Source organism: Cyprinodon tularosa, unplaced genomic scaffold, assembly GCF_016077235.1.
Source record: "Cyprinodon tularosa strain WSP-4 unplaced genomic scaffold, ASM1607723v1 ctg37, whole genome shotgun sequence".
Lineage (NCBI taxonomy): Eukaryota > Metazoa > Chordata > Actinopteri > Cyprinodontiformes > Cyprinodontidae > Cyprinodon > Cyprinodon tularosa.
The window spans coordinates 2,629,766-2,646,237 of record NW_024039085.1 but is presented as its reverse complement, the minus strand read 5'-3'; the positions used below and the strand labels follow the sequence as shown (position 1 = coordinate 2,646,237).

General features: G+C 34.9%; 1 protein-coding gene across 1 annotated transcript; it reads left to right on the top strand.

Annotated features, from left to right (window-relative positions):
• Positions 1-273: 273 nt before the first annotated feature.
• Positions 274-15,663, top strand: bmp5 (bone morphogenetic protein 5). The gene is made up of 7 exons (XM_038296303.1): positions 274-1,161; positions 5,137-5,329; positions 10,718-10,866; positions 11,400-11,597; positions 14,234-14,310; positions 14,479-14,589; positions 14,675-15,663. Exons 1-7 carry the CDS (start codon positions 663-665, stop codon positions 14,822-14,824), a joined length of 1,377 nt encoding a protein of 458 aa, XP_038152231.1. The 5' UTR covers positions 274-662; the 3' UTR covers positions 14,825-15,663.
• Positions 15,664-16,472: the final 809 nt, after the last annotated feature.

The following is a 16,472-nucleotide window of genomic DNA, read 5'->3' as shown; positions in this document are numbered from 1 at the left end:
GCAGCTGGCGCGCTCACCTATAAACACGCTGACTGCAATAAGTTGAGGTGATTAAAAGGTCTGTCATTACTCTTTCACTCGTTAAGACTGGGCTCTCGGATTTCAAGTGTCTCCTTTTACACTGCGAAGCCGCCACATTCATCACGGGACCCGGGCTGAAGTTTTACTGCAGCCGCTAGAGGAGGATGCGAAAACAAGAGCCAAGTGTGGGATGGACCCAAAGGGCAACTATAACCCCAGTTAGTCCATGAAATATATAGAACTTTGCATGTTATATACGAGCTGGGGTATGAGTTGATTTTTTTCCCTCTCTCCATATTTTTGTCACAGTTGACCACATTTCATCCACTTGTAAACGTATAATCCCCCCGACATCCTGGGCGTACCTTTCAGAGGAGTAAGGTGAGGGACGGGGTCACCGCTTCATAAATACTCTGGATAGACCTCGCATAAAAGGGCCTACTTTCAGAGAAAGTTCTCACACCCGACAGGAGATTTCCTGCAGACTAGAACCAAAATATGCTCCACAGTGAAACTTGTGGCTGCTCTTTTTTTATAGGTCTATGAATCTATATTTCATAGACTTTTGGATTTTTTCCCTTTTTTCTTTCTTAGATATTGCAATGTTATCCTCACATCCCTGAGAGAGATTTTCTGCCAGGATGACAGCGCTTTACACTCTGAACCGCGCACTTTTCGCACTTGCTTGGAGCAGTCTGAGTTTTCTCTCCTGCGCTCTCAGTAACAATCATGTGCACTCCAGCTTTATTTACAGGAGGTTGCGCAATCACGAGCGCAGGGAGATCCAGAGAGAGATCCTTTCCATCCTGGGTTTGCCTCACCGTCCGAGGCCCTTTTCTCCTGGAAAACAGGCATCTTCCGCGCCGCTTTTCATGCTCGACCTCTACAACGCCATGGCCGTAGGGGAGGAGGAGGAGGAGGGTGTTGCGGTGTTGAACCGAAGCGCAGGAAGGAGCTACAGTGCCAAGGCTCAAGGGCACTCCAAGAAAAGTTACTATAACCCGCAGCAAGCCAGCTACTCCCGTGTGCCGCAGCCCTACAGAGCGGCCCCTCTGCTGGGCCAGAGTCCTGCACTAACCACGGCGCGTGACGCACATTTCCTGAATGATGCTGACATGGTTATGAGCTTTGTCAATTTAGGTGAGTGTTTCACTACATGAGGATAATAAATGAATTAAAAACAAACATGCATTTTTCAATAAACCTAAACTTAAGTCTTTAGATTTAATATATAGGTTAAAACTAATGAAGTATTCTAATTTTTATTATTATTACTAGTAAATTATATGGTATACTGTCATTTAAAGAACTCTTAAACAAAGTGAAACCATAACAAAATCATTTCATGTACCTCTACTGTTTCAAATAGTTACCAACCATAGTGGTGAATTAATTAAAATCCTGTCTGCCAAGGCAAACTATTGTATAAACTACTTTAATTTAAAAATATGTCTCATAAATCATATAAAATATTCCTTTTTATATGTATGAACATCCATCATATAATATGAAACCATACTTCTTTAAGTTTCATAAGTTTTTCTGCATTAATGGTGCATGCCTTGAAGACAATCCAGTGTAACATTTGTGCTGTAGACCTTTTTCTTTGTGCACATCAGTGAATATAACGCTTGATTGTGTTTGTTCGGTAGCTGCTACCCCTAACCCAGCAGTTCACAGCAGCTTATCAGATGACTGTCTGACCTTGAGAAAATTGGTTTAAATTATTTCCTGTTGTTAAAAGAGAGAGAGGGGGATGATATTGATGGACGCCTCTATGTAAGGTTCTGTCATTGCAGTCTTCTACAACCATTTGTTAGATTTATTTGTTGCTGCATAAGAAGAATTGAAGCAAAATGAATTATTTAAAAGCAGCAGGTCAGAACATATAAAGAAAGAATAAAATAAATCCCTGAAAACAAAAGGAACAGCTCACTGCTTAACATACATCTTGCATCTTATAGGATAGGGCATTGTATTTTTCAAAAAGAAAGCAAAATATGAAAAATAAGAAAAAAGTAAATGTATTCAGCATTTCCTGAAATAATAATTCCTCACCTTGGTCTGTGGCCATCTGTTTCCACTTACCACTCTACCCGGGCATGTACGCTGTCAGCCTTGAAATTTCGGCTCTCATTCTGGGGGACTTTCAGTCCATTTCTCAAAGAGGCTCTTGTCTTTATTACAGTAACACAGTTGAGGTGAGTCGCTGTGTTCAGCGGCTCACCTCAACTGTTTTAAAAACATCTGGGTGCTATTTTCATGCAGTTTAATACAATGCCGCAAAACAAGACATGGGATGCTATGCACTCCTTACAAGTTATTCGTATTTACAAGAAAATAAAAAAATTATGCAAAAATAATCAACATGATTTTATTTGAAACTGAAAAAAACATTATTTCTACTTTTGCTGAAATAGTTATATTGATTGTAATGACTTAAGAAATCACATCTGTAATACAGTTTATTATTTTATTCCAATGAATAGACTTTAGCAAAACATACAGGCACATTAAATTAAAAGTAACTTTAAAATGTCGTTTTTTTCTTGCCAATCTGCGCTTAATAGTATAACAGTAAGTCTATAGAGCCACGTTTATTGGTGCCTAGCCTGCATTCAGCATCTTTACAGACATGCTGCTCGAACAACTATATATATGCAATATATATATATATATATATAAAGCAGGGTGATACATGGCACTATTTTCAACCGGTAACTGTTCCTGTGTTTTTGATGATAGACTACTCCACACAACCAAATCTGTCTTTATATTGAGTGAGAGAGAAATATTGCCTTCCTTTAGCAAGATGACCAGCATTGCACAGCAACACAGGGGATGGCAAACTAGTGCTCTCCTCAATACTAATAAGTAGCACATGCCAAACTGTAACTAAATTGATTTGATAATTACTGAGCAACCTTCACAAAGAGGGTTAAATACTGTATATGCTAGGGTGACCAAACGTCCGTATTTCCCGGGACATATCCGTATTTCACGTCCTGTCCCGGGCGTCCCGGGTTTTTTTTAGAAAGTGAGGAAATGTCCTGATTTCACTGCGCACGACGCTCCGTGTGACGTAATCCCTGAGCCGCGTCAGTGCGGGCAGCCCTGTTCTCAATCAGAGGCTCTGTTCGAAAACCTGGGCTGCATCCTCCAAGGACGCGGTCTACCTAGACTGGATCCTTCCAAGTCCTTGGAAATAAGGAGACCAGAAGAGTTTAGGCAGTAAATTCGAACAGGTCTACCCTTCAGCGGGTTTATGCTCTGTTGCTTAGCAACCGTGAAAGCTGACACACAAAGCAGGAAAAGAATGAATACAGAGGTTTTCAAAACTGTTTGTTTATTTATTTATTTTTAAAAAAGTTAAAGTGAACAAAGACTACACTCACAAGAATCCAGAGTGGAATAAAGGTTCCAACAGCCGGGAGCAGGAACAAATCAAATCAAATGTAATGATAGAAACCTTAGTCAGTTAAATAACCTGCTGCTGTCATTCTGCACATCTCTGATGTTGCTGCTATTTTCAAATATCCATTACTGTAAAAATGTCCATAGCTGCATATTGGTTATTAATTCTCCAGTTTTATATTGTTAAAACACTTTACAGAATTTTATTGTTTATATTTTAACTCTTTCCTATTATGTTATTCTTATACATTTCTCTAAGGTCCTCATTTGTGTGACCATTTTCAATAATCTTTCTGCTGCTGTAAATCAGCCCATTGTGGGACAATAAAGGGATTTTCTATTCTATAAAAGGGGTAGAAATATATAATATATAAATATATCTGCAAAATCTCTAATATTCAACAACAAAAAATACTTAGTTGAGCATATTGTGCAAAACCACAATAAAAAAATAAAACTCCTATCAGATTTATAGTCCCCACTCTGTAGATTTATTAGAATCTGTCCTTAAATTACAGCCAAACTCATTTACACAGTAACAAAATAAATCAAACATTACCGCCACATATCTGACTCTATAACCATTTAAACAACTAGTAACAAGTAACATTTCCTCTCATCACGGAGCAAATCCCGATGATGAGACATTTGTTCTGTCAATCAAACCCCCCCCCCCCCACCCCCCCCCCCCCCCCCACCCGCTCCAAGGTGTCCTGGTTTTCCCCAATGAAAATATGGTCACCCTAGTATATGCTCAAATAAGATATACTATTTTTTGTTTTGTTTTGTTTATTTTTATTAACAGGGATCAATTTGTATGCCGTTTAGACTTTGCATGGAGGGATTTATTGAAGCTTCAGACACTAAAAGTTTAAAGCTCTTTCCTACCAGTGGCAGTTCTGCTTCAGATTACAGCCTGTGGCTAATTTAGAAGAAGCCACTCAGTGGTTTAAAGTCCGACCTGACCTCTGACTTGGTTTTGCTAAGTAACCACATGCGCTCTCTCTTGATAAAATATCAAGCAAACACCCTTTGTGATATCACCACCAGTTTCAGGACGCACGCTGACCTCAACCGTGTTCCTCCTTTTTGTGTTAGGTAGGAATGTGTGAGATAGCTGAAGTCATTTTCTCACTCCAGTGTATATGTTTAATGCTGTTGCTTTGGTTTTATTCTTAAATTCGCTTTCAACAAGACTGCTTCTTTGTATTTTAAAATCATGAATGACTCCTCTGGGAATTCCAAGTAGAGGTGAACTGCAGGTCAGAAATGAGGTCAGAGCAGACACTCACATGGGCTATGAAGAATCCTGTCCTTTTCTTTCTGCTCTGCAGCAGCAGAAAGTGTTTTTAATTGAAATCAGCCTGTTTTTCTTAACTGACAGCTCATTCATCATGGTCGGAGAATGCAGTAAGGCACACAGTAGAGGGTCTGTCTGGGAACTGCTACCTGTATTCAGTTGACGGATTTAATGAATTGGAAAGTGCTTTTGTTGGTACTCAAAATGTTTAGGTAGGACCTTGAATGTAAGAGAAGATGTGATAAATATTCTTTTTTTTCTCTCCTACAATTCATGCTGGCTTTTCTCTGTCATGCAACACAAGAAGCAGTTCAGCAGTTCAGGAGGTGAACTCATATTTTCTGTTGAGATTTATTTGGCAGTAATACAGAAGTTCATCATAAAATATTTTCTTTTCCCAGTGGAGAAAGATAAAGATTTTTCTCACCAAAGAAGACACTATAAGGAGTTTCGTTTCGACCTGACTCAGATCCCAGATGGAGAGGCGGTGACCGCTGCAGAATTTAGGATCTACAAGGACCGCAGTCATGCTCGCTTCAACAATATCACCCTCAAGGTTTCCATATATCAAGTCACCAAAGAATATCAGAACAAGTAAGTATATATGAGCAGAAACACTTAAAATAAAGCCACTGTTTAACTAAAACTTTGTCTATTTACACACATGGTTTTTAAATTGACCAAAATTAATTTCTTTTTCTGCCACTACATTGATTTATTGTCGACTATTTCCAATTCAGTTGTGTCTTTCTAAGATATATTTCATTAAAATTATTTTTAAGTACAATTAAGAGGCTTAATTTACTTTATTGAAACTTATGTAGTGAATTACTGTAGTAAACACTTTGCAACATACAGCATTTTATTTTATTTGGATATTGCATTAAACACATAATACAGGGGTCTTTACATCCATTCTTTGAGGTCTGGTGTCCTGCACAAACAAATAGATGTGTTAGTAAATGAGGTGGAGACCCAGAAAAAAGTTTGGTAAGCACGGCAGTGCAGGGATGAATAGAACAAAATAAGTATTATTAGTGACACCTTCAGAGTCTGATAGACTAATATAAACAACATGCAGCACTGTGCATATAGCCTGCTGTGATATCACAGATTTACGGGTAATATAATAGATATAGATTGTTATATTCTTAAAAGTGGCTTAGCAAGATGTTTTTTCTTGATTAAACATCCTTAAGGGGAATCTGCAAGTTTGCGCTGATAATAGCTGTTTCTAAGGAACATCAAAGTTGGTAACAGATGTAACAAAAATAACTGGAAATCTGGGATATCCGCACACATATCTCTATGATTGAAAATGGACCAAAATTGTTGTGTTTAGGTACATCATCCTATATCTATATGTATCTTAATATTTAATGGATTATTTGGGGTTATTGGAATTTTGGTAGCATCAAACCTGCCTCTTCAACACTGGATCCAATTCAGCACATGCAGTAGCTCAAGGAGCCATGCTCAGCTTAATGGGCCAGAAAATCTTAGTGATGCCTTAAAACCCATTCTATCCCCATTCTACCATTTACAAGAGTCCAGCATAATTAAAGTATCCATTTCAGACCATTAAAACGGGTGTTTGAACTTTGTAAAATATTTAGAGCAATCTCTGAGAATTCCTCACACTTTGTTACATTATTACATCGGTCTGTGGTAGGACTCACCACGTTGGTTATCAAGGAGATGAAAGTGAGGTTTTTGAGTTTAAACTTAAGTTTCTTGTGAAAATCTTGTTTTTTCCAATTTGTGTGACAGGTCGTCTCAGCAGTGCCAGCATATATCACACTTCGGTTTCAAATCTGATAGAGTCGATCAAGTTTCATATTAAATAAAATTAAATGTCTGTGATGAATAATGGTGCAATTTGGCATCAGTCACCATCTGTGTTGCCAATTTCCCCTGTCTCCAATATCTGCATACCCAGTATGGTTAAGTTAACTGCTTGAGAGACCGCAGATTTTAACCTGAAGTTTTCTTTTTTATACATCACATTTGCATGGAAGTCTGTATTAAAGCGTTTCCAGCCCTGTTTGTGCACAACCTTAATACATGAGACCCCAGATCATTAGCAGTACTCTGGAGAATTTCAATACTCACCAAGGAGGTAATTTAATTATTTGATTGAGGTGTGTCGAAGCAGAAACACATCTAAAAGGTGCAGGACACTGGATGATGGACGGCGCTGCTGATGTAGCGAAATAGAAATCATTTTAAATCCATAATGTATTATATGGGACTCAGATTAGGGCATTTTGATGCAAACCCTAAAACCCTGACTCTGTTGTTCTTGAACCACTTTGTAAGTCGTTTGATACATGATATGTAACTCCGATGTTTTCAGTCTAATATCTTTTATCATGGAACTGTCTGTTTTATGAAGTGTAAAAAAAAACCACACATAACATGGTGACACACTTCATCCTTTAAATGTTTTTAAAGCAATATTATCATCAGGCTCAGTTTCATCCAACCGCAGGATATTTTATCTCTACCGCAATTTGCAAACTGAGATCCGTATATGAAGTTATGGCTTCTTCCTTTTTGCAAGCTTTTAATGGGACTTGTTACACCCGTTACATTTGCTGTAGATAATAACACAGCATAAAGTACTTCCTTTTCCTAATATAAAATCAAATATATGGATGAAAACATAACTTATAAAATACTGTTGAAACAAATGTCAAGAAAAATTGGTTAAACTCTCCCTTAAAAAGCACTTCAGGCTGCTATTTTTACATTTTGTTGCCCTCTTTTAAGATGAGGGAACTTGGACAAAACAGACAGCAGTGAAGAATCAGATATTTCCACTTATATATTTAAGTCACTATTAGAGAATAACAAAGAAGAACTAGGAGAAGAAAGTCGGATGTCATAAAATAGCATGGCTCAATTTTTGGGAACATATGTATCCTTATATATTAGAGACACTAGCAGAGCTGACAGCCCTCAACAGCAGTAAAAAATACACTCACACAGGTGAAGCAGAGCAGCAGGATCAAGTAGCAGCAGATACTATCTAGAAAACACTGCGATTTGTAATTGGTTAGAATATGTAATGACGCATTTACTTTTACATGTGTTTTAATAAAAACACATATAAAAGTAAGGCTGTTCAAAGAAAAAAATCAAAGCTGTGTTAATTTACAGTTTCCCTGCTTTACTATATTAACATCATTTTTGCATAAGCTCTTGTTTACCTGAAATGTTTATAATTTATTTCTTTAAAATGAATTATTCCATATATTTTCAAATTTTACAAAAAAAAAAAATGCCCATTTTGGGTCAAAGATATCTTCTTCGGTCACAACGGAATGTAAAAATAATTCCCAAATTTTCAATACCTATATGCTTTTTTCCCCCATTTTCTCATGACAGAAAAGAAGTCTGCTTCTTTAACTTCCATTTGAGGTATAAATATGCGCTTCTCTCACCTATACAGGTCACTTCCTTTGTTAAAACCCATCTTCTTCTTAAATATTCATAGTGTTTATTCCTTCACATTATTTTTTAACTGAGAAATGTTAAACTTTCTCTTAAAGTTCTATCTGACAGGGATTCAGACTTTTAGAGGTCTTCCTTTTCCTGATTCTGTATCCCTCTGTGATGGATATCTATTTATTGACAATTAGCAAGTGCAAATAATTTATTTGTAACCAACGTATAAAAATTTCATATGAGCTTTTATATTGTTCATGGAAGTACCCTGTCTTATCTGTATAGTTTTGCTTGGAAAAACTTGATTACCGGGACTGAAAATTACATTTATGCATTTTATAAAATAAAAGAGATATATGTGTCTTTAGGTCCTTACTAGATTTTTCTTCTGTATATGATTTTGGTTAAGTTAAAAGCACTTTTGTCAGACTTACATTAGCAATTACATCGTTCTGGTAAGAGTTTATATCTGCTCTTATCCAAAAGTTATATATCATCAGTGTTTCACTGTTAAGGAAACAATTAACGTCTTAAGCTGTTGTTCTAGCTGCTTCCAACAATCATCCTTCAACCAAAACTGTTCTTCTTCAATGGCACCGTGTCTGCCTTTATAAATATAGTTCTTGGATAAAGAGAACTCCATTAGCAAGTCAAACACTTGTATAACTTAGGTCCATCACTTATCACTCGTATTGTGTTGCCTACCGAGCTGGCTGTTTCCCAACTCGAGGCATTAGCGACCACATTAGGAGGGCGAGGGTCACTCCCTTGGGTGATGCCATTATCACTGTTTTGCCCACCACCTGCCTGTCTTAAGAATATTCCGGAAGTTTAAAGCATTACATAGCTCAATACACAAGGGTCTGCTTAAAAGTGGACCCATATTTGCTTGCCAAAAAATGTGTGAATGATTGAAGGAAAGATATGGCACTCTTGGGAGTTGAAGAGGTCCAAGTCAATGGATTCTACCGTCTTAAAGGTGAAGAGGGCTCAGTTCATGTTTATACACATGTTTTCAACAGGAATTGCTCATTCTGATTAGTGTTCACATGCATCAAGAAGACTTTAGCTATGATGAGAGCTCACAAATTTATATAAATGTAGTCCCATTTGTTTATAGATCCATATGTTTGTATCTGTATATATATGCTTCTAAGCTGATAAAGTAATTAAAACATATTTAAGAAATGTGTGCCCATTCCCTATGATTCATTTAGTTTCAATGCTAGAGATGACTGAAGCTTATATCATCTCCCATATGCAAAGGGAAAAGAACGGCATAATTTTTATTTAAATTTTGAGCTTGTTTGGCACAAAAGTGAAAAAAGTACAAATTTTTTAATATCTAATTAACCGAACTGTTACCACAATACATTGATTATAACACTCTTCTGTTGATGCTGTTGCTAGGTAAAGGACGCTTAAACCTAGATGTTTTAGATAAAGAGTAAAAAAGAGTAAAAGAAATAAATAGTAATAGAAGAAATCCCTAATTTTCTTTTGTCAAAAGTATACTGTTTATTAATTATTTGCAATATTTTGGAAATATTACTGGCATGAATTTTTTGTTTTACTTTCTTCTCTTTTAAAGACATAGTGTAACATTGCTTATACTTCAGAAAATACATAATCATTGGTCACTTAATTGTGGCAAGAAGGTAAGAAGTGATATTTCATATGTATCCTTAATTATATTTACATATAGCAGTGGTTTTAGAAAATGTGAATCATTTAAAATCAGCACTCTATGGTAGAATTAAGAGTCTGTTCAATCATAGAAGTCGACACCTTCAATCTTCCATACATTTTTCTAAACTTTGCTTATTATCACAATTGCTTGTGTAGAGAAGTTAAGTTCAGAACATGGGAAATGTTTAACTTCATTGCCATTCAAACATATTTTACTTATTCAATCTGTGTTTTTAACAACCTAGTAAGGAATGAGAAATATGGTGTCTCATAATATGGTAATTGTATCGCTAAATGTTTATCATGAGAGTTCAAATAACGGCCCAATAAAAATTATTTTTGCTGAGGAAGTTCCAAACCAAGTTCCCCAAAAAATAAGCTTAACTTTATTTTTAAATCAAAACAATTAAGACGACATGGAAAACCCAAAATGATTCCAAGCTACTCTGTAAATCCACAAAAAACTAACCGCTGCTGACTTATCCGATCTGCCACTTGAAAGGAGTTGAAGGAAAACTAGAGGTTTTCTCTAATCATAATTTTTCCAAGTATGGGCTGATTGTTGCCTTGTGTGAAGCTCATGGTAAAGCTGCACAAAAGCTTTACATGATTGATAGCCCTTCAAATTTTGTTCTTCAAATGGACTAAGTGTTGGCACATATTTAACCACATGACTGCCTTTGTTTCGGTATACAGCTTTTCAACAATAGCTGCATGTGCTTTTTGCTGGCAGGCTTTTGAAAACTAATACTTGCAGATCAAAATTCAGTTTTTTCCTAGAAGTGTTAACAGTTTTTGGTTTCATTTACAGAGATTTTTTGTTTTGCTGTTTTGTGTTTCCAGAGATGCAGAGACATTCTTGCTTGATTTCAAAAAGGTGCAGGCATCCAATGGGGGCTGGCTTGTGTTTGATATAACAGCAACCAGTAACCACTGGGTAATGAACCCGCAGCAAAATTTTGGCCTTCAGCTAGGTGTGGAAACCTTGGATGGTAAGAGAACTTTATTTATTTTCTTTAAAATATATCATACTACAGTTTAGGCTAGAAAAAAGGTTGAATTCAATCTTCTGAGAATTTTTTACTTACTTCTATTTGTTATTATAAAAAGATGTTATAATTAGGGCTGCAAATAACAATTTTGTTGTCAGTTGCCTTGTTTAATTTTCACAAAATTAAATTAGGTGAAACCAAAACTTTTCTGGATTAGGCATATTGACAGACAAACAAATCTTTTGATCTTAAATGCTAAATTTTTATATACTTTTTTTTACAGTTTTGATATGCGTACTGCTCTGACTGGATTGTACGGTTAGCTAAAAGCATGTTTTAAAGTCTCTATACTTGTTTCAGCCCTAGTTATAATAATGAAATAGTATAAAATCTCAAAGACAAAGACATAGATTCCAAATTTCAGCACCAACACCTTAAATTTAGACTGATATTTATTGAGGCCATAAAAGTAGTAATAAAATAAGCCATACATTTTAAAAGTCATGTTTTTTTGTTTTTTTTTTTATATACAGGGCGAAGTATTAACATAAAATCTGCTGGAATCATCGGGAGAAACGGGCCGCAGTCCAAACAGCCATTCGTCGTTGCCTTCTTTAAGGCCAGTGGGGTACTGCTCCGCTCAGTAAGAGCTGCTGGTGGGAAGAAAAAGAACCACAATCGCAATAAATCGACCAATCAACAGCAGTCATCAAGGATACCTAAACCTGGAGGTGTGCACTCAGCATGCACTCATTATATTTATTGCTTTTATGACTTCTGTCTTATACATATCAATTAATAACTATAAGTAAAGACATTTAAGTAGATTTAAAATAAAACAATTTTAAGTGGAATAGCATAAACTCCAACTTATAATTTTTATATTCTAAAGCTGACTGTATAAGCTTTCCACATTTAAGAGCATTTTTTCAGTAAATGAAAAAAAATCCACTTAAAGCTAATAATTAATGGAATTTACTGAAAGAAATTTAATATATTATACATAAGTAGGTTAAACTAACATGAACTAAACTGAAACTCTTTATTTTAATGTTTGTGTTCCCTTAGAAATTGCTATTTATAATTACAGACAAGTTGGTCTCATTTATGGAGGCAGACATCCTTGTTAGCACAGTGCAAAAAAACGAGTGACTGTAGAGATCATCGTTGCACTCAAATGGAGCTTGCATATGTTAGGCCTTATACTTCATCATCACTTGACAAGATAGATTACGTCGATATTGAAGAAGCAATTTTGTACCATGAAAGCTTCCGTATTTTTGAAGGGGGAGAAGCAGTGGGGGGAGAAGTTAATTTCACTGAAGTCTGACCATTAGATGTCACAAAAAGTTTAGTAAATCATACCTAAAATCATACTTTAAGTGTATCAGGGTGTCTTGGAATTTTTAATCAGTGATATATTATTTGTAGTTTCAACATTTAATAGGATGTTGAAAATTCAAGACAATCAGGTTTTAATGCAGATGTATTTATCTCCAAATGTCTGGATAGGAGTGCAAGAATACAACTACTTACTGAAAGGTGCTTATACTAAAATCTAGAACTGTTTAAAACCTCCAGTGAAAATCAAGGCTAGAACTGGACCCAGGTTTATCTTGCTAAGACAGAAAAAAAAATGGAAGAAATAAAAATCTAAAAATGTTAATGGTGCATAATTGAGGGGATATTTTTTTTAAAAGAATATGCTGCTTAAATAAAACAAACTTCTAGGCTTTTTTTTTTACAAATTTTTGTGCATTGTGCTAAAAATCTAGAGTCATCCGACTACTCAAATCAAGGCTCATAAAAAAAAAAAAATTCCAGGGAGAGGGCATTTTATTGCATTCAATTTGTGTTTTTTTTTCCAAAGAAAAGGTTTTAGTCTATGACTTTTTGTTATTTATTTATTTAATTGAAGTACTTCTTACTTTGATGCTGTGTGATACTGTTTGTGTTTGTTGAGACTGGGAGTTTTATTTTCCTTTGATGTTCTGATAGGAGGTTCTAGGGAGGATACACTAGAAATTAGATTTGGACTAGATCATTTTATTTAATTAACTCTTGTTGATCTGAACTGTGGCAAGTTAAAAATTTACCACCTGGTATTGCAGAGTGGTTGGGCCTTATGATGTTTGTGTGTAGTTCTGTGAAACTACCAAATTTTTGTCTGCTCCCGGTGCTGGAAATCTATTTAGGGTCAAAAAGGACTATATGAACAGTATAAGGATGGCTGCTTGGTGTATAAGCTTATTTTATCATAATCAAATGTTTTTTGTTTTTCCTTGTGTAGGCATATAACATGACAATGTCATTTTAACATATAAGTTCTAAAAGCATATATTTCATTTTTTCTTCACTAAGAAAAACATTAGAATGTATATTTTTTATATATACTGATAACTATTACTGTTAAGGTCGCAAAATTATAGTAGCTGATTTGTGTATGTGATGCGCTACTTTTATATAACTCATAGTGCAGCAAAAAGAGCCTTATTGCAGTAGTGCATATAGTTTTAGTTTATTGCAATTTTTTTCCGTTAAGTTCAACTCAAGGGTCTTAAATAATTTAAACTAATATTAAACTAAAAATATTATGCTTCACACAATTTGTATTTCAGTTTTTTTCCCATACTGCATTGCTTTCAGCACTTTATAGTCCATCTCATTAAAATCCTAACAATGATGGACACATAAATTTGTTTCTGGCTACACATACTTGATTTCCCTGTTGTGCAGATATATGAGTTTCATCAGTTTTACAGTTAAAACATGAAAATTAATATCTATCTATCTGTCTCCTCCTGTCAATTTGTCCTTTTACACCAAATCTGATAAGCTTTTGAAAAATAGTCATTCATAGCGTATGGAAACAAGGTATATTTTATGAAGTATGAAATCTTGTCATTTTCTATTTAGTGTCATTGCTTTTGATTATTCCCCATTTTAGGTGGAGTATTCATATTGAGATGAAGTTTGCAGAATTCTGTGTTTTCACTGCATAAGACATGGGTACATAACATTTTTAGTGATTCTCTTAGAGTGTCACTGAGTCACAAAAGTTATTACCTTAATTAATGGAAATGTAGGTCAGGGTGCCTTTAATTGGCACTAGCTTTGGTATCCTAAGGTGAGTAAATCTTCCTAAGTGCGGACAGGGCATCTGGAAATACTCCCTGTCTGCTATATTCCAGACAAAATACTCTCAATACTGTACAGCTGTCTTTGCTACAGAGTTAAATATCATTCCAAATTAAAAGCAAAATTCCTTGTAAAGACATTATTTAAAGCATGTGTCATTATAAATAGAAAAACAAACTGGAGCTAAATGGAATTTGTTTTTTTTTTTGTCTTATCTTTTCTTCCTTAGACTATAACACCAGTGAACAGAAACAAGCCTGCAAAAAGCATGAGCTTTATGTCAGCTTCCGAGATTTGGGCTGGCAGGTGAGACCAACATTTCAACTCTTGTAAAAAGAAAATATTAACCCAATCACTGCATGATCGTAACATTCATTCATATCATAGTAATAAGGACAGGCAATTCCAGGCAATAAACTAGATGAGCTAACTGTTGGATTTTTCATTTATTTTCATTTTTTTTTTTTTGCTAAGGATTGGATCATTGCACCGGAGGGCTATGCTGCTTTTTATTGTGATGGCGAATGCTCTTTTCCGCTTAATGCTCAAATGAATGCAACTAATCATGCTATAGTGCAAACCCTGGTAAGTGTTATTTAATGTGCATTCTTCATGTGTTTAGCCTCATAATACTCTTATCATTAAAAATTCTTATACTTTTCCTTTATAGGTTCATTTAATGTTTCCTGACAATGTGCCAAAACCATGCTGTGCCCCAACCAAGCTCAACGCAATATCAGTCCTTTACTTTGATGACAGCTCAAACGTTATTTTGAAAAAATATAGAAATATGGTCGTCAGATCTTGCGGTTGCCATTAATCTTGAGGCAGTTTAAATAATGGAGTCTGAAACGAGAATTGCTTAATAAACACATCTTTTGCCGGTGTGATTTGATGTAAAGTATTATGTATATAAAGTTTTATTGGTTAATTTATTTCCCTTTAAAATGATTACACTGAATGCTGTAATATTTAACCAATTAGTACGAAATGTTGATTTGACTTTACATGATTTATCATTTTACTTGTGTGTCCGCTGGCATATAATTTTATTTATATATCTTCTATGAGCAAACACTTCACTGGAGTCATTATGACAACTTTGTCTGGTTCTTTTCATTTGTGAAATTTTGCTGTAAATATTTACTTAGAAAATGTGGTTTTGCTATACGTTCTGTGCCAGATGGTTGCGGTTTGGGATGATCAATGCATGCATTAAACACACAGAACGGTGTTGCTGACATAAATCTGTTTGATAAAGGTCACAGGTCAGTATGATCCATTTTAGATAAATATCATTAACTGAACACTTTAAATGTTACTGGTTAAACGTTTTCATAGGAACTGTTCAAACCCATTGTCAAACTGTCCTGCTTGTTAGAAATCAAACTTTCTAAGTCAGATTTATCTCAACAAATTTGGCTTGTAAAAAGATTTTTTTTCTTTTATTATGATAGTATGTATATAGTTATATTCTCAATGATGTACGAGCTCATTATTTTAAACTGTTTCTGTAAACATTGTGAGTTTTCTTTTACCCTCATTGCTACAACCATCATATCTTTACATTAATTCTTGCTTGTTTTAAAGAAGGATAACTTAATGATTTAATCTTTTTTTTTTTCAAATAAATGTTCCCATAGAAACCGTTCTTCTTGTTTTTATTGATCTCAAATCTTTTCTTGCCTTAATTTATCAACCCAAAAATGAATAAAGGAAAAGCCCTCTCCACTCATTACTTCTAGACCAGATCTAACTTCTTCAAACCATTTCAATCTTACCTTGTAACTCTTTATATTCTTATTGAAGCTCTCATAGCACTCCATTGCTTACAGTAGCTATCCTCCCAGATTTATTAATGTTTCACAAGCATGATATGAAATGCTTGCATGTTATTGCAAAGTAGTCACCCTTATTGTTAAAATATATCTATTGATATCTATAGTACCTTCAAGAAATATTTATATCCTTTAAACTCTTCATTTGGCCTGACTGCAGCCTTTCAGTGTCTTTCATCATTTCATTTTTTGTTACAGACTAACACAAAGCAGTGAGAAAATGTGAACTATAAGGAAAATGACACTTGCAATGCCATTAGAAAAAAAAAATTATACAAGATTTTCAACATTTTGAATAAATATAAGTGCGATGTGCATAAAGTCACTTTGCAAAACAATCTTTTATTGCATTTTAAGCTGCAAGTGTTCGGGAATACTGTATATCTTTACCAGCTTTCGACATTTAGATTCAGTCAGATTTATTGGAGTCTATGAAGAAATATTTGGAAGTCCTTTATTGAGTATACGTTGTTTTACCAAACATATGATGTGTTCTTTTCTAATCAATTTATATCCACCATATGTTATGATTCTCCCTTTTTTGGACTTTGAGTTTTCATGTATCTATGTCATTCTGTTTTGTTGCTCTTTGGTTCATTTTGCATTTTGTGTTATATTTAAGCTGTGTTG

Coding starts and splice junctions, on each gene's coding strand:
- bmp5 (XM_038296303.1), top strand. CDS start 663: ATGACAGCGCTTTACACTCTGAACCGCGCACTTTTCGCACTTGCTTGG. Junction 11,598..14,233: donor AAGGATACCTAAACCTGGAG/GTGTGCACTCAG, acceptor TTTCTTCCTTAG/ACTATAACACCAGTGAACAG. Junction 14,590..14,674: donor ATGCTATAGTGCAAACCCTG/GTAAGTGTTATT, acceptor TTTCCTTTATAG/GTTCATTTAATGTTTCCTGA.